This window comes from Lynx canadensis, chromosome E1, assembly GCF_007474595.2.
Source record: "Lynx canadensis isolate LIC74 chromosome E1, mLynCan4.pri.v2, whole genome shotgun sequence".
Lineage (NCBI taxonomy): Eukaryota > Metazoa > Chordata > Mammalia > Carnivora > Felidae > Lynx > Lynx canadensis.
Window position 1 is genome coordinate 54,451,758 of NC_044316.2, and position 17,937 is coordinate 54,469,694.

Consider the following 17,937-nt stretch of genomic DNA (forward strand, 5'->3'; position numbering starts at 1 on the left):
CCGATGGGCCGGCCCGGCTCTCCCTGCCGAGAGATGGGCCGGCCCGGCGGCGCGCGGGCAGCGGTGGCGGCGGCGGCCCAAGATGGCGGAGCTGCAGCTGGACCCGGCGATGGCGGGGCTGGGAGGGGGTGGCGGGAGCGGGCTGGGCGACGGGGGTGGCCCGGGCCGCGGGCCCCCCAGCCCTCGCCCCGCCGGCCCCACGCCCCGCGGGCACGGCCGCCCGCCCGCCGCCGCCGCGCCGCCACTGGAGCCGGGTCCCGGACCGCCAGAGCGGGCAGGGGGAGGCGGTGCGGCCCGCTGGGTCCGGCTGAACGTGGGCGGCACCTACTTCGTGACCACCAGACAGACCCTAGGCCGGGAGCCCAAGTCTTTCCTCTGTCGCCTCTGCTGCCAGGAGGACCCGGAGCTGGACTCGGACAAGGTGCGCCCCGCCCTCGGGCGCGCCCCCGCTCTTCGGACCCCCTCGTTCCTCCTAGCTCATCCCCGGATTCCTGCGACACGCTCCTCCCAGGCGGGCTTTTCGGGCCGGGACCCCCTTCCCATCCCTCTCCCGCCAGGCTGGCCCTGGGGGCTATTCTCCCCCATCCTCAGTCGCACCCTGGCTGTCTCTCTGACCCCGCCCTTCACTCTAAGCAACTCGGTCCCCATGCTGTGCCCACCCGCACCCACGAGAACCCGCTCCACACCCCTTCTCCGTACACATCTCATACCCGCCCCTCAGATCTGCATGAGTTTTCCCCTGGCTCCTCGTCAGCCCCTCACTGCCTGTGCCAGATGCGTCCAGAACTGGGTCAGGGTGAGCTAAGGCATCTTTCTAGCTTTCTCAGACTTCCTCTCGGACCCCTCTGCCAAGTTGGGTGAAAGCCTCGGTCTGACAGCTGCAGGAAGTGTTTCTGGTGATACCACACTTCTTTCCTGTGGTCCTGGGCCCTGAGCTCTTATCTGGTGACAGCCACTGTTTTAGGACTATTAGAGCTCAGATACATTCCTTGGAAAGAGATTACCAGTTGCCAGTGCAAACCTAAGCTGACTGGTTAAGACCATCGGAAAGTGAAAACTGAGGCCTGCTGTTGGGCAAGATGCATGGCTACGAACAAAGTTGAGAGGTGACGAGGCACTTCCAAGCCGTTTCCAGTTTGACGTGTTTATTGATTAACTTTACACATTCATCTTTCAGTTGCCAGCTTAAAGGCATTGACCCTGGCTTATACCCCTGTATATCCTATGTAGCACTCAGCCAGTTACATTGAAATAGAGTTGGGGTTGGGTAAAGATTCGCTGATTTTTTTTTTTTTTAACTCACCAACTGCCTCTCTAATAAATCTCAGACTTATGGAAACCTGTCCCACCCGAACTTTAAAGAAATTTCAAAACCTTTGCTTATAAAGGAATTATTTTTATCTACCCTAAATCTTTCTCTGTTGCAGTAGAAGCCAGTTTCTTCTTGTTCCTTTTACTGTAAAGATGAGTAGGATTAAAGCTGCTCAGAGCCAAGTCCAGGCGGTGCCAAGCTTCCTCTGGGCACAGAACTGGGGTGTGTGAGTTACAGCTGGCAATGCAGACTCCCACTGATGTTGGCCTTGAGCTCAGGAGCATTGCCAACTATACAGAGGTTTTCTTAGAATTAGGAATGCGATTTGGGGGCAGTAGAGAGAGGTCAGAATGTCCATCTCAAGCAAAGATTTACGTAATTAAAATATGGCATTTTCTTCCCCTTTCTTGATAATAGATGTCTTACAGAAGAATGGTGGTAATTGTGTCCAAGTAAAGATTTTGGAAGTTCAGGGGCACCTGGGTGGCTCAGTCACTGAAGCGCCTGATTCTTGGTTTCAGCTCAGGTCATGATCTTACAATTTGTGGGTTCAAACCCCACATCAGGCTCTACACTGACAGCTGTGGAGCCTGCTTGGGATTCTCTGTCTTCCTCTCTCTCTCTCTGCCCCTCCTCCTCTCACTGTCTTTGTCTCAAAATAAACAAACATTAAAAAAAAACAAGACTTTGGAAGTTCAAGTAAATGCCTGCATGATGACTGTACATCTATCTGTAACTCCGTGCCTGAAATGATCTCAGAGTACAAGATACATAAAGCTAGCCTTCTTGCCAGTAGTTTGTGATAAAAAATGTCTAGCAAGACTTGCCCCCTTGCTAATGAATGGTGACAGAGAGGCTGAAACCCTGCTCCAACTTAGTCCGACAGCTCCAAAGTGTTATCTTTGTGTTTGGTTGGCAGGACGAGACAGGAGCCTATCTGATTGACAGGGACCCCACCTACTTTGGTCCTATCCTCAACTACCTCCGCCACGGGAAACTCATCATTACAAAGGAGTTGGCTGAAGAAGGTAAGAACAGTGTTTTAACTGGGCATTTTCAGAACTCAGCCCATATCTTGAAAGCCGTTTCACAGATTGGAATTTTGTTTGAGATTTTCATCAAGGTCACATGCAGGTGTAGTAAACATTTATGAAAGTGAACAGGGAGTCTCTAGTTACGTAGTCTTATCTGAGGAAGCCTTCTTTAAGGGATCCCCACTGGGCTCTGTCCAGCCTTCCTTAATGAAAAGAAAAATAGGTAACTCAGCTTTGCAAATCACTTCAGGAGCATTTTTCAAACCTGCAGAATCGTCAGGATCCCTTTTTACTTTCACTTATGTGCTTGCTGGCAGTGAAATGTCCATACCCTGAAGCATCACATCTCTGACATTAATTATTTATATTTTCACTTTTAGTTGAACTTGGAGCTGTAAAAAGTAATAAAGGCTTGGCCTCATTTCTTGTAAGACTGGTCTCATGCTTCCTTGTAAATTTTTGCAGCTGACCTAATTCATTCTCCAGTCCATTGTCAGCTGTATCATCTTTTTGGTTGGTACGACATTTGGACTCTAAGTGGGTCTAGATATCTTTCTAAAAGACTTGGCGTGGCCTCGCCAAAGGCATTCCGTTGAAGATTGGGGCCTCTCCCTAAATCCAGGGCACCCTGACCTGGAGGCTTTAGCTCTGAGTGAGAAAGCTGTAATGGCTGTGCTAGTTAATGAAATGGCTGCGAAGCACATCTGTTTCAACCAGTAAGAAGAGGACTTGTGCATGTGCTGTCTCTTTTTTCAACATTTCAGATGCATTCAAAAATCATGGGAACCGTACAATAAACTTCATGCACCCACCATCTAGCTTCAGCAGTTACCACCTCATGGATAGTCCTGTTTCTGGAAAAGAGGAATCTTAAGCATCTTTTCTGAGGGCCTTTAAAAAAATTTTTTTTGAGGGGCGCCTGGGTGGCTCAGTCGGTTAAGCGGCCGACTTCGGCTCAGGTCATGATCTCACGGTCCGTGAGTTCGAGCCCCGCGTCAGGCTCTGTGCTGACAGCTGAGAGCCTGGAGCCTGTTTCAGATTCTGTGTCTCCCTCTCTCTGACCCTCCCCTGTTCATGCTCTGTCTCTCCCTGTCTCAAAAATAAATAAAACGTTAAAAAAAAAAAAATTAAAAAATTTTTTTGAAATATTTTCAAATTCAGAGAAAAAGGCGAGAATAACAGAACTCGCAGCTTCACCACCATTTTTTGAGATCTGTGTTACCCTTTGTTCTCTCTCTGTCCCCCCCCCACCACGCTTCTCCCTCCCCCCACCATAGTTTTTATTTCTGAACTATTTGAGACTAGATTACAGATGAGTCCCTTAATACTTCAGTGTATTTCCCAAGAACAAGGTTATTCCCTTATGTAAGCACAGTATGGTTATCAAGATCAGGGAATTTAATATTGATAAATACTTCTATCTACAGCTTATATTCCAATTTTATCAGTTCCAGCAATGTCCTTTATAGCAAGTTTGTTTTTTGGGGTTTTTTTCTGATACTGAATCACACATCCCCTTTGTTGTCCTGGCCAAGGCCTTTGATTTTATTTGGCAAAGCATTCTCTCAGTGATTGCTTTTTATCTTGTTCAAATAATAAGCACCCTATTAAACTTTGGTCCACATAAATTTATATACACACACCCACCCCCGGTAATTTTTAGGACCGACTACGTAAGCTTTGCAAGCTCAGGAATTCTCCAATGTGACAAGTTCCAGAAACTAAGTGACATATGGGAAAGGTGCCCTGCAGCTAATGGGCAGGTGCAGAGAGAGTCAGAGAAGGTGCCAAGTGGGAAGCCGCAGCGGTGAAACAGAGTAAACAGAGCAGACCCAGAATTTGACTGACTCAATTTAGGGAGAAGGGAGGGGTGTACACCCTAAATAGCAAAGAAATGTTTCCCAGGCTGAAGGAGAGAGACTAGACTTCAATTTGAAAAGTGCGATTCAGGGGCACCTGGGTGGCTTAGTCAGGTGAGCGTCAGACTCTTGATTTTCTTGATTTTGGTTCAGGTCATGATCTCAAGACTGTGAGATTAAGCCCTGTGTCGGGTCTGAGCTGAGTGTGGAGCCTGCTTCAGATTCTCTCTCACTCTCCCTCTGCCCCTCTCCCCCATTTGCACTCTCTCTCTCTCTCTCTCTCTCTCTCTCTCTCAAATTAAAAAAAAGGGGGTGCCAGGGTAGCTCAGTCAGTTGAGTGTCCTACTCTTGACCTTGGATCCAGTCATGATCTCACGGTTCAAGCCCCGCATAAGGCTCTTCACTGACAGTGCAGAGCCTGCTGGGATTCTTTCTCTCCTTTCTCTGCCCCTCCCCTGCTCACTTGCCCTTTCTCTCTCAAATAAATAAACTTAAAAAAATTCTAAAAACAAGTTTCAAGGGGCGCCAGGGTGGCTCAGTCGGTTAGACATCTTTTTTTTTTAACGTTTATTTATTTTTGAGAGAAAGAGCTCATGCGTGGGTAAGGGGCAGAGAGAGAAGGAGACACAGAATCTGAAGCAGGCTCCAGGCTCTGACCTATGAGCACAGGAACCCGATGTGGGGCTCAAACTCATGAACCGTGAGATCATGACCTGAGCCGAAGTCAGACACTCTATCCACTGAGCCACCCCGGACACCCCTGACTTTGATTTTGGCTTAGGTCATGATCTCTTGTGTGTGAGTTCTGGCCCCCCTGTATCTGCCTCCACTCTGGTAGTGCAGAGCCTGCCTGGAATTTTCTCTCCTCCTTCTCTCTCTGCCCCTTGCACGTGCTTGCTCTCTCAAAATAAATAAACTTTGGGGCGCCTGGGTGGCGCAGTCGGTTAAGCGTCCGACTTCAGCCAGGTCACGATCTCGCGGTCTGGGAGTTCGAGCCCCGCGTCGGGCTCTGGGCTGATGGCTCGGAGCCTGGAGCCTGTTTCCGATTCTGTGTCTCCCTCTCTCTCTGCCCCTCCCCCGTTCATGCTGTGTCTCTCTCTGTCCCAAAAATAAATAAACGTTGAAAAAAAAAAATTTAAAAAAAAAAAATAAATAAACTTTAAAAAAATGCTAGGGGCACCTGGGTGGCTCAGTTGGTTGAGCGTCCGACTTCGGCTCAGGTCATGATCTCACAGCTCGTCAGTTCAAGCCCCGCATTGGGCTCTGTGCTGACAGCTCAGAGCCTGGAGTCTGCTTCGGATTCTGTGTCTCTTTCTCTCACTGCCCCTAACCCACTCGCATTCTGTCTCTCTTTCAAAAATAAATAGACATTAAAAAAAAAAATGCTCTCCCTCTCCTCCTGTCCCTCCCTTGCACATGCTCTGTCTCATGGTCTTGCTCTCTTTCTCTCTCTCTCTCTCTCTCTCTCTCAAAAAAAATGCAGTTCTTAGCAAGCATGTAAACTTTAGCCTCTTCTCACTGTTTTCCAGGGAGTGTAACACATCTTTAACTACATACGGTTTGGTCCTTGTCCTAGGTGTTCTGGAAGAAGCGGAGTTTTACAACATTGCATCTCTTGTGCGGCTGGTTAAGGAACGGATACGGGACAATGAGAACAGAACTTCTCAGGTAATGGGTTTTGAACTCTTTTTTTTGTTTTGGTTTGGTTTTTATTTTTTGTTTTGGTTTAAGATTTTATTTTTAAGTAATCTTTACACCCAGCGTGGGTCTTGAACTCACAACCTTGAGATCAGGAGTCACACGCTCCATGCATGCTCCATCCATGCTCCATCGGCTGAAGCAGCCAGGCACCCCACGGTTTTGAACTCTTAAAGGGAAAAGGTCTTAGTGGCTCTCTTTGTCCCTGCGTCTGGGTGGGATTTGAAAAGGATGCTGTGCTGCTTGGCAAGAGCTGCCTCTCCCCTTAAAGCTGGAGGTCTGTGTGGAACATGGGCCATCCACCAGGCAGACAGCGCATACGCCACCAGACTTATTCAGAACAAGGAAACAGAAGAAGAAATAGCAAAGCAAAACAGCCCCCATATCCCTTTAGAAGAGTGGGGAGGTTGTGGCTGCTTATCATGGGACAGCAGGAGGGACCCGCAGCACTTTAGGCCCAGAACCTGTTCTCGCAGAGTATCTGTCTCCCTCCACATAAAGACCCAGCGAGCTCTTACTTCCACCTGTTGGCCACTCTCTAACTCTTTATTAGGACCAGCCTTTTAAAGTGTGACCGTGTCGCATTCAGCTCCTGATAGCCACGTGAAAGCAGTCTCATGGCCTAGACTTTAGGAGCTGCTTGTGAATCGTGCTTCTGAGGAAATAGGCTTCTCTGTTTATTATGAAGTCTGGGTTTTTATATGAACTTGGTAGATACAGTAACAGGAAGAAACACACAATTTGCCTCCTAGTTTTGAGGGGGTACAGGTAGCTTATTTCACATCACATCACCCGTCACATGTCTTAAGTGGCCACAGCAGCATCTTTTAGGCCCTTGAGATTCTCTGCTTCCTAGGGAGGGTCTGTGCCCTCCAGAAGCTTGAAGTCTAGCAGGGAAAACAGACGTTCCCTTTCCTGTATTTAGGTTCTATTTTAAGAAAGTACCACTGCAGGAACAGAGGGCATGTTTGGACTCTGCTGTGACCATCTGTCTTGTAGCAGGACTTGCTCTTATCCCATCAGATGCTGGTGGTAGATGCTTTCCTGAGATCCATTCTGTTGCAGTGTAGAATTGTCCTGTGATTAAGCAGAAGGTAATATGTTTCTTTTCAAAACTCAAAAAAATAAAAAATAGTTCCTTGCTCTTTCTGTGTTAGAGTTTACATATCCAAGTTTTCTGGCTCTGAATGGAATTATCTGGTTGAATAACTGACACCTATTTTTTTTTTCAAAAATGATTTCTCTCATTCGCTTAATCTGTAGTCATTTGCAAAGGTGAGAAGAGCTTCCTTAGTTTTCTTCCCGCTGGCTGATGGCTGAAAGCCTTCTTTTTATTATTATTACTTTTCTTAATGTTTATTTTTGAGAGGGAGAGCACAAGCAGGGGAGAGGCAGAGAGAGAGAGGGGGATAGAGGATCTGAAGCGGGCTCCTGACGGCAGAGAGCCAATGCGGGGCTCGAACCTGCGAACCACAAGATCATGACCTGAGTAGAAGTCAGACGCTTAACCGACTGAGCCACCCAGCACCCCTGAAAGACTTCTAATGTTCAAAAATGAATTTATAGTTGGTTTGCCATTTTATTGTATAAAATAGGATCCGGCGGTGCCAGTCTTTTCGCCATCTCGTGTTAAACTTACATGGCATCTTTTACTATTGTGGATATTTAATAGCTGGGCATTCTGAAAATCTAGCTTTATCCTTAATTTTCCACATTCCAAAAAAGCTTTTGATTGCCTAGTGTAAATTCGTGGTGCCATGAATTATGTAACTTGAAGCCATTCAACCCCGAACATTCGCAGCTCTGCCATTAGCTGATTCCTTGAGAGCATTGTAAGTTTTCTATTTGATGACAGCGATGAAGTTAATTAGTCTTCTAGGTTCTGAAGGCTTGTGGATGTAGACCCAGTTGGAAGCTTTTTTGTTCTAGGGATGTAAAGGCCTTTTGGATGTTAATTGATCTTTCCATCTGTCCTTTTTATTGAGTGAAACTCTGAGCAGTGGATTCGAGGTTGTTCAAAGACACCCTCTTTTGCATGTGTCACACATGGCTCTGAGGCCAAATTGGCCATGTGTGTATTTTTGTAGCTGTCCCTTCAAACACATTCTCTCCTTCAACTTGTCTTTTTTTTTTTTTTAAGATTTTATCTTTAAGTAATCTCTGTACCCAATGTGGGGCTCAAACTCACGACCCAAAGATCAAGAGCTGCACGCTCCTCCCAACAGAGCCAGCCAGGCGCCCCAACTTGTCTGTGTTTTAAGGAGACACACATGGGGTGCCTGGATGGCTCAGTCGGTTAAGCATCCGACTTTGGCTCAGGTCATGATCTCGCGGTCCGCGAGTTCGAGCCCCGCGTCAGGCTCTGTGCCGACAGCTCAGAGCCTGGAGCCTGTTTCAGATTCTGTGTCTCCCTCTCTTTCTGACCCTCCCCCGTTCATGCTGTCTCTCCCTGTCTCAAAAATAAATAAATGTTAAAAAAAAATTTTTTTTTTAATTAAAAAAAAAAAAAAGGAGACACACATGGCAGACATTCAAGCAAAGCCCAAGATGTGGGTTTCCAATCCCACCTTCTTTTGGTGACCCCTCATATCTCTTTGCGGCTGCCACCAATTCTACTAACTTTGCTGTCTTTGGTATTTTATGTTGGGTGATTAATCTTAGTGCATTTGAGAATACTCGTGGTTTTCTTTGGAAGACAAAAATTAAAAAGAGCTAACACATGCATCTTAAATACCTGGGACTTTGACAGGTGTGGCTGATATCATAGATCTTTCGCGATGCACTGAGTTTTGTAACATGAAACACTTGGTTGTTTCCAAAATGTGTGGTTAGAGCCAGTTGAAGTCTTCCCGAGATTTGCCCTATATTTTAGGTGGAGGGAATGTTTTTCTTAGTACCTCGTGTAACATAGTTGCATTCGGTTCAGAAGGGGAGAGCGTGGAAGAAAGCGCGGTGTGGTTGGCAGATCAGCCCAAGGCCTGGCACTGCCTCCGACCCAATAGCACTGCCTCGCTCAGGCGAGACACCGCGCTGACATCAGTGTCCCACTGAAGACGGGAGGAGAGGGAAAGCCACTCTGGGCTCCTCGTGCTCCGTGATCCACAGCTGCTTTTGTTGAGCCAGTATTTCCCCAGTAGTGAGTTCTTCCAAAACTGATTTTCCAGATAACTGAAGCCCAGTCATCCTTTTGCAAAAGTACTAAAGCCAGGTTTTCATTATTCTTCAGTCAACGGTCCACATTTTCTTAAGGTCACGTGACTCTAACCAGTCCCTCTCTCCCTGATGGAGCTTCGTTGTTCTGAGCTTCAGTTGCTGTTTGTGCTCTAACAAATGCCTCCTGGCCTCCGGGACGGGCAGTGGATGTGCAGCTATTTATTGGACCCAACACTGAGTGGTCCAAGACTGCTAAACACAAGTCTCCCTGTGGGCCTCTAATTGTCCTCTGACGAACAGGGACTTTCATCTGGTGAGCATGCCTCCTTGCAGCAGCCCTGGCTGTCACCTGACTCTGGCCGAGTCGTAAGTGTGAGGGGTCCTCAGGTGGTTAGAGTATAGGGGCCTTAGTGCTGCAACTTTAGGGCATCCCGCCTTTCACTTCTGTTCTAGAAAGTCGAGTCAGCTAGCAAATGACTTCTGTCTGAATCTCTGACACCAGCTGGGGTGTCCCAACAGTTTAATCCTATCCTGACACTAATAAGTAGTAACTATTTCCATAGGTTTCAGGGCTCAGTCCCACGAGACTGCCCTTCCTTCAGACGCCAGTGCCAAATCCCGGTTCCCAGGCTACCTGTACTTCTGTCCAATTCGGCTACAAATTCAAGGGTTCCCATGACATCCCCTTTGGGTTCAGTAATTTCCTAGAACAACTCCTAAAACTCAGGAAAATGCTAAACTTACTATTACAGTTGATCTCCAGCAGACTAAGGAACAGCCAAGCGAAGAGAGACGTGGGGTGGGGTCCTGAGACAGGAGCCTCTGTGTGTGCAGTTGGAATGTGCCACTTGCCCAGGACATCAATGTGTTTGCCAACTCGGAAACTCCCTGAACCCCCCTGTTCAGGGGTTTTTAAGGATGTTTCATTATGTAGGCATGACTGATTCAATTAAACCATTGGCCACTGGTGATTGAATTCAGTCTCCACTGAGGTCAGCGGGTAGGACTGAAAGTTCTAACTCTCTAATGGTGCTTGGTCTTTCTGGAGACCAGTCATTAACACAAAAAAGACCCTTTTATCACTCAGGAAATTCCAAGGGTTTTAGGAGCTCTGTGCTAGGAACCAGGAGCAAAGACCAAATATTTATTTTTTGTTACACACTTTTCTAGCAGGAATGTTACCATTTAACACTCCCAGGTACCATCAGCGGAGGGTGAAAATAGTTTGAACATTGGTATATTGTGGGGTTCCTTTTTAATATGTTATTCCCTTAATAAGGTATTGCTCTGGAAAAACCAAATTATGGTCTACATTTTCAGCATGTATGTCATGATATGAACAACTTAAAAAGAAAATGGGGCTCTCTTGTCCAAAGCAATTTTCCTCTGTTTTCTACTCTGGGAAATAGATGAAATCTAATCACATAATTCATTTCTCTGAACTTCAGAATTATTTTACCCACTAATTCATATCCTTGGGCCTTTTTCTTTTCTTTCTTTCCTTGGATAAGTTTTTACTGAAGGATGACATTGCTCATGAACTCATAGTCATGAGGTCGAGCCCCACGTCAGGCTCCACGCCGCGCATGGGGGCCTTCTTGGGATTCTCTCTCCCCCCTCTCGGCCCCTCCCCTGCTTGCATGCACGTGCGCTTGCTCTGTCTCTGTCACAATAAGTAAGTAAACATTCTTATGAAAGAAAACCTTAAGAAGAGAAAGATGACAGTGCCACTTGTAAGAGGGGACGGTGTGTGGCTGTCCAGAAAAAACGTCCAAGCAAATTCCTTTTCACTGTTCATTCTTTGGACGAGCCTCCCTAGCGCAGCTGCGAACCGTCGTGTCCTTGAAATTGTTCTTCTAAGTCCGTTGGTTGTTGCAGGGCCCCGTGAAGCACGTGTACAGAGTCCTGCAGTGCCAGGAAGAGGAGCTTACACAGATGGTCTCCACTATGTCTGATGGTTGGAAATTCGAACAGGTATGTTTCCTAAGTGGCAGCCACCGCAGCATCTCAGCCCAGGAGCCCACGTCCCTCAAACAGCTGCCATCTGTAACCAGCTAACCCCAGGGGTTCGTAGGGCCACGTGTGAACCTGTTCAGAAACGTGGGAATTATTCTGTCAGCTGTATAGGATGAGTTGGGAAGAATTCAGAATAGTATCATGTCTCCTGACTTCATATCCAAGTTTTAATTTGATTGTGCCCAGAGGGAGTCAGCCAGCCTGTTTAGGCTTGAAAGTGTCTCTCTGAGGTTTTTTCTCCCTCAGAGGGATTTCTTTCAAAAGCACTCAGTTGAAACATTCTAGAATAAGTACATAAAGAAGGCTAGGATTCAGCAACTACCCTACCTTTCCTTCCCAGGATAAGAACTCTGTCATTCTGAACATATATAATCCACTGCAGAAAGCAAGAGCAGGTATGAGAGGAGCCAGACGTGAAGAGAAGTGGGGCTTGGCCATTTCCCATCAGGCTGTGGATTTCTGTTCCTTTAGCTTTGCGTGGTGGCAGAATTACCAAAACAAAACCAGACAGGCAGAATTGTACTGTTTTCTTCCATTAGATGGCAGGATTGTTCAGTTCATCTATTGTGTGCGCAACAGGGAGCCTGGCATGAATAGAATGGATATATATAGAAGGGATATGTATTGTGTGGATCGTGCCTATTTTTAATGTAGAGTTTAAGCGTCAGTTGAACTGTCACCATAAACTTACCTTCTCAGATAACTTGTTCGTCGTGTTAACGGTATTGGGTTATGGATCAAATACACAGGTGTCTTGGTCGTCAGAGCCAACACTGGATAATTCCTCACCCCTCCACTGCAGAATCAATTCTGCCTGTGTATGTTGGCCTGGTTCTTTTCTTTTCCCTTTTTTTTTTTTAAAGTAGTTCCACACCCAATGTGAGGCTTAAACTCACGACCCTGAGACCCTGAGATCAAGAGTTCCATGCTCTCCCAACGGAGCCACCCAGGCGCCCCTTCCTTTATAGGTCAGCCTAGTTCTTACTCATGTGGGGGCTGCAACATGTTGCCATACTTACACTCCACAAGTATTTTCCCTGAGAAAAGTCTTTTTTTTTTCTCAAATATTTTCTTTTTAAATAATCCCTACACCCAACATGAGTTCCAGCTCATAACCCTCAGATCGGGAGTCACATGCTCTACCAACTGAGACAGGCAGGCGCCCTTCCCTAAGTCTTAAGCAAAGAATGTTCCCAAATAAAAAAAAAAAAAATTTTTCTTTTTTTTTTTTAAGTATTCTTGATGAAACCAGTGAATAATTTTTTATTTTCTTTTTCTCATCTTGTTAACATTTATGGGGCAGGTGAAGCATGAAACATGAAGTCATGTTCCCACTGACTCTATTATATGGATGAGGAAGTTCAGGCACAGGAAGGCAGAGGGACCCAAAGCCCATTCATAGAGCAAGTCAGTCCTGTTCTTCTGACTTGAGGCCCTACATGATTGCCCGGATGACCTTACCCTTGGGCTCCGCTTTTCTCGGTGCATGTGCATTTCCTGTTTAAAATTAAATCCTGAATTCAATTTGCCGAAAAGGTTAAAAGTCCCAGCAGCATATGGCTTATGGTAACTCTTCAGTGATTCACTCGGTGCTTTCCAGAGCCTTTTGAGTGCCAGTCTCCTGTCTGGGACTTCTGCTTAAAGATGAGCCAGCCCTGTGTAGGTGTTTGGCTAAAGCAAGTGTCCATTTTCATTCACAGAAACATTCTCTTTCACCTCAGTGTTTGCTAGAAGGAATATGATCATGTTCATCCTAGCTGCTGCCTTTGGGATTGTTTCAAGTGCTTGGGTGGGGAGACAGTGGCAGATCCCATCCTTTCCTTCTCTGGGGAAGCCTTGTTGAGGACGCCCAAGTGAATAACAGATCCAGGTATCCCCTGGGCCGTGATAGTCCCAGACAGTTCATCATCCTGTGAGAAGCAAAACCACAAAGTTCGGACAGGAGGCGGGTTGGGTCTGTGTGGCACTTTAGCACTTTAAGAGGACTGTTCACCATGCTCTGGTTTTGTCAGCTAATCAGCATTGGATCTTCCTATAACTACGGAAATGAGGATCAGGCAGAATTCCTCTGTGTTGTCTCCAGAGAACTCAATAATTCTACCAATGGCATTGTCATAGAGCCAAGTGAAAAGGCAAAGGTAAGAAATCGCATCACCAGAATTTTGTCTCTGACTCGTTTGTTCCCAGCCCCTCAGTGGACTTGGCCTGGACTGTTTGGTGCTCCTGACTTCTTCTCTTTCCTTCCAAAGCTAGCTTTGCATTTTTCCTTCATTTTGGTTGTTGACTGTTGTCATTTAAATCAGGATTTATGGAGCAGTGACCAAGCGTTCTTAGTTAGGAAGTAGGTACTGAAATAGAGTAGACTTTATGTCCCCACCTGTCAAATCAGTGAAAAATCTAATTGCAAAGTGAGAACTGTGAAACTCAAAATGGGAAAATATTTTGTGTTTATTCTTTGAAACCATTCTCTCTCTTTTTTGTCCTGTCTCAAGAGAAAAGGTATTTGGTTACCTTTGTGACTTCCCCCACCTTAAGTTACTGGAAAATTGTACACTGTTATCCTCTTTTTCCTGTACTGTGCCCCCCCCCCCCCCCCAACTCTCTCTGTCTCTCATAAACACTTCTAAGTCGGCAATTTCCTTTAGCGTGGGAGAAGGGGTCTGACAGCACGGATACTGTGGGTGCAGTGGTGTTCAGCAAGAGGCTTTTACAACTGAAGTGCTTCAGGGGAGGTTAGGGCTCAGCCCTGCCTTGCTTCCTGCGGTGACAGGACTGTTGTGCTGCCCAGCGGGGTCCAGTGGAAAGCGGCCGCGGGTCCCTTTTCCCTCAGCAGTCTGCTTAGCAGCCTCGGCCCAAGCCTCAGCCCTCCCCCCCATCTTCCATTTGCAGATTCTTCAGGAGAGAGGATCTCGGATGTAAATTCCAGATTCTTAACCATCAAGAGAACAAGCCGGCAGAGCACCTTGTGAAGTTAAATCTTGCTCCTGTACAGTAACCGAGCTCCTGCAAGGCACGGCTGAGCCTGGCCCCCCAATGGAGAAGTGTTCTGGTCAAAACCAAAGGAACCCCTGCCTGCCCCCCACAGGAACCTGAAGACAGACGCACTTCCGGCTGCAGAATACCTTTTCAGAAACCTGCTTTTGTCTTCTTAGCCAGTGTTAGATCAAATCCTTACCACAGCAGCTGGGCTGGGCTCCCAGTGGGGGCCTTTACGGGGGATGCGGGGGAGGGGCAGAGGAAGGCCTAGCTCCTCGTACAGGCCTGTGCTTCAGGGACGCCGGAGCAAACGCCAGAGGATCGTCCCTGGGCCGTGCCATGTTTTTGCCTGGGTGCCACGTTGGACGTTGGCAGCCACTTTGTAACACTATCTTTCCCCTCTTCCCCGCACCCCACACAAATGCAGCAGGTGCCAAGGATTCTAGCTTCAGTTCGTCGAATTGAGGTCTCGGGTAAAGGATAGATCCGCAGAATACCCCATATTCCTGTGGACGAAACCTCTTTGAGGAAGGGGAGGACGGGGTATCCGTGGTTGTGGGTGGAGGTTGGGGATCGCCGCTCTGGGTTCGGGGCACTCAGCTGCTACCGTGTTCGTCCTTGCCTCATCTGTCTCCGGCAGCCCGGACCCTCCAGTAGCTTGCTTGCTCCTCAGGTGGAGGTTAGAGGCAGGCGGCATCCCACACCTGTCACACACAGAGGGGCACTTAGGGAGGCCACACCCTCCATTGACCCATCTTCCTTCCCTGACTTTCTGAACTGGACCGAAGATAAAGGGACTTTGGATCCTCTGATGGCTTGGGTGGGGACAGCTATTTCTTTGAAAGTTGCCAAATGTGTTCTATTGTAGTATCCAAAAGTGTCGTTATTTCTGTGACTGTCTCTTGGAAATGCCTTGACTGAACGTTCGATATTTGTCCGAGTCTCCTGGTTTCTAACCTTGGCAAACCTGCCCCGCAGCCGTGTCCGTGACGCCACGCCAGCCCCTGCAGGGTATATGTGTTTGCTGGGCAGTCCGAGGACTCCCCGCGTCTCTGAGCCCGACCCTTTACCATCACTTCTATCTGCAGACTGCCGCGTCCTCGAGAATCAAGTGCTTGTTTGGCCAGGGAGGGGAGTAAAGCCCTCCTTCGGGCTGGGACCACAGAGCTTGTATCTGGACCTCCTGTCTGCGCTTTTGAGTCTTAGTGAACAGTCACTGAACGCAAAGGGCTGGAGAATCCTTGTTCTTCCCTCGATGACTTTTCCCAGTGTGGCAAATGGCCCAGAGAAGGGGAAGGCGCCTCTGGGGCACGCTGCACCTGTAACAGCCACTCACGTTGGTCACTCCTGGTTTCCTTCACAGTGAGGCTCCCTCTGCTCCACAGCTCAGTGCTTACTAGGGGGGTCTGAGGCCATGGTTTTTGGAAATGACTCACAGACGGTGCCGAACGTCTTAGGAACTCATGACCTGCCTGCGTGCAGATGGCATAACTCTTCTCCGGATCTCACTTTGACCTTATCTCTCTGTGTGTAGAGCAGGATAGAAATGTGTGTACAGGGGTGTCTGCTGCTCTGTGTGTGTCTACACACCAACGTGAGCGTGCATGTTGACATCGGCCCCTTGGACTCTGGCCTGTGCCCACGATTTCTACAGCTATAAACGTTAGAGGAACTTCTGCCTGCAGCAAAAGCAGTCACCTTTCAGAGACGTCGCAGGCATCCTCCTGTCATCTTTCGGAAAGCACGAGATTGGGCGTGTGGAGGAAAAGCTGCTCAGACCTGAGTAGGACAGAGGACTTTGGAAGACTTGCTCTTTGGCCAGAAAAGTAACATTTGACTCTAAGGAGGGAAAGCAGCTTCATTTGGGACCTTGAGCCCAATCAGATCTGCTTTCCCTGGGGCATGCCTGGGCATCAGCCCGTGCTCCTCGTGCTCTTCGTGCTCCCCATGCTCTAGTGCTCCTTGTGCTCCCGAGCCTGCACGAAGGGGTAAAGCGAGGCAGGCCAGAGGGCAGAGGTGGCAAGCCCCTCAGGAACGCATAGTCTTTTCTCTTTTCAGAGCCCCACAGTGGATCCTGTAGAAAAACTGCTGAGCCCCTCACTCGATGCTCTTGAGAAATTAACACAAGTGACATTTCTGCTCCCCTAGAGGGCTGGCTTTCACGAGGTCCCCCTCCTTCTGGCAGCCCAATGACAATTGTTCCAGTGCTCCTGAGTCTGAGGATGATTCAGTTCTTAAGGTTTCTGGAAAAGTATTCGCCCCAGCCCTTTAGGAACCAAGTCAGTATTTTTTTTTTACTGAAAGCCTTCTGGGAGAGCCCAGCTGATTACTTCGGAGGGAGGCCTGGCCATCCATCGGTTTGGGGGTGTCACGTGGCCAGGGACCCACACTCTCTCCAGCAGCCCAGTGCTGCCAGGTGGGGAGTGTCTTCCTTTTTCGTGTTGTGCCCAGGCCTGAGGCCGCGGGCGACTCAGGCCCAGCTCACAAAGCAGCCTGGCCTCTCCTAGGAGATGCCACACTAGCACGCTTCTGTCTTTCCTTCAGAACCTGCTTCCTCCTTGGCAATGAGGCGCAGCCCAACCTCCTCTAGAGCGACTTCGTTTCTGCAGTCTTAACTGATCTCAGGGGTGTCAGCGAGGTGTAGGGGAGGAAGGGACAGAGATGCTGGGGGGTGGCCAAGAGGACAACCACATCCTCCGACATGGCCTTTGGCGCAGAGGTTAGGGACCATGCCTGTCACTTGTGGGTATTGTTTGTTACTGTTTGTGTATTTGAATAAAGTCTGAAATGCTGTGACCTTTTTTTGTCAATAAAGACAAGAAACAAACAGCCAAATTTCCTTGGTTTCCTGTCACTACTGATGATTCTCAAACTCTTCTCAGGAGAGGAGTTTCTCTGCACCTTTCCTACCTGGGCTTCTTAGAAAGTCCTAGTTTCTCCCGCTGCTGAAACTGCCTGAGGGCGTGTTGGGCCTTCCTCCTCACGACCAGGAGAGTGGTGAGGAACAGAAGGTGAGACAGATGGTCTGCCCACCAGGAAGCTGGGAAGAGGAGGGGAAGAGTAGAAGACCATTTTTAAGGGGGGAAAAAAGTCTTCCTGGAAGAGAGTAACTGACTAGGTGTCCATTTTTCTCTGCATGGTAGAGAATGAGGAATAAAAGTGAGGTGAGTCGCCAGCAAGCCAAGTGTTGGTCACTTAAGGCACCAGGCAAGGTGTGGGACCCTCAAAAGGTGTTAGTCTCCCCCGCCCCCCCCCCCCCCCGCCATAGGGTGCTTACAGCTGGGGAGACGTGTATACACACAGCGAACGAGGTGTGTGTTTGTACCAGCCAGGGCCCAATGGGGGACAGACCACAGCAGTTAACAAGTGGTAAGAAGAGGAAAGGGCCCCCAGGCCCACTGAGGTGTCACAGATGGAGTGACTGCAGGACGTAGTTATTGTTCTAGGGCAAGGGAGCCAAAGGAAGAGGTTGGGATTATTACAAAGTAACAGGCTTGGAGGAGGGGCCGAGGGGCCGCATAGAGGAGATGCTGCGGTCCCAGGGGCTCAGCGAGACTGGTCGTAGGACCACGCTACTCCTGGAACCGTTCTAGGACCACACTCCTGGAACCAGCTCTTGCTGCCAGAGCAAAGCTGAGGTGCTGTGGTTTCTCGTTAACCGGAAGAAGCATGTCCCTTCTGCCCCGCCCCCTCCCGCCTCCCCAATCTTGCAGTCCCCCTCCCACGTTCCCCATGGGTGCACCTGTCCGGGACTCAGCTGTTAAAGACGCACAGAGCAGAGTCTGGAGGGTGGCTTGGAGCTGAGACTTAATAGCCAGCAGCTTGGGCTGCTCGGCATCCGTATACACGCTCCCACGCGTATTTGAACTTACAATGGTAAAAACAAAAC

The 17,937-nt window shown here is 48.4% G+C and overlaps 1 protein-coding gene across 1 annotated transcript; it reads left to right on the forward strand.

Annotated features, from left to right (window-relative positions):
• The first annotated feature begins 53 nt into the window (after positions 1-53).
• KCTD2 (potassium channel tetramerization domain containing 2) lies at positions 54-16,880 on the forward strand. Its single transcript, XM_030295804.1, has 6 exons — positions 54-421; positions 2,232-2,340; positions 5,782-5,873; positions 10,935-11,030; positions 13,085-13,210; positions 13,962-16,880. Exons 1-6 carry the CDS (start codon positions 83-85, stop codon positions 13,989-13,991), a joined length of 792 nt encoding a protein of 263 aa, XP_030151664.1. The 5' UTR covers positions 54-82; the 3' UTR covers positions 13,992-16,880.
• The last annotated feature ends 1,057 nt before the right edge of the window (positions 16,881-17,937 follow it).

Coding starts and splice junctions, on each gene's coding strand:
- KCTD2 (XM_030295804.1), top strand. CDS start 83: ATGGCGGAGCTGCAGCTGGACCCGGCGATGGCGGGGCTGGGAGGGGGT. Junction 5,874..10,934: donor ATGAGAACAGAACTTCTCAG/GTAATGGGTTTT, acceptor TGGTTGTTGCAG/GGCCCCGTGAAGCACGTGTA. Junction 11,031..13,084: donor ATGGTTGGAAATTCGAACAG/GTATGTTTCCTA, acceptor TGGTTTTGTCAG/CTAATCAGCATTGGATCTTC.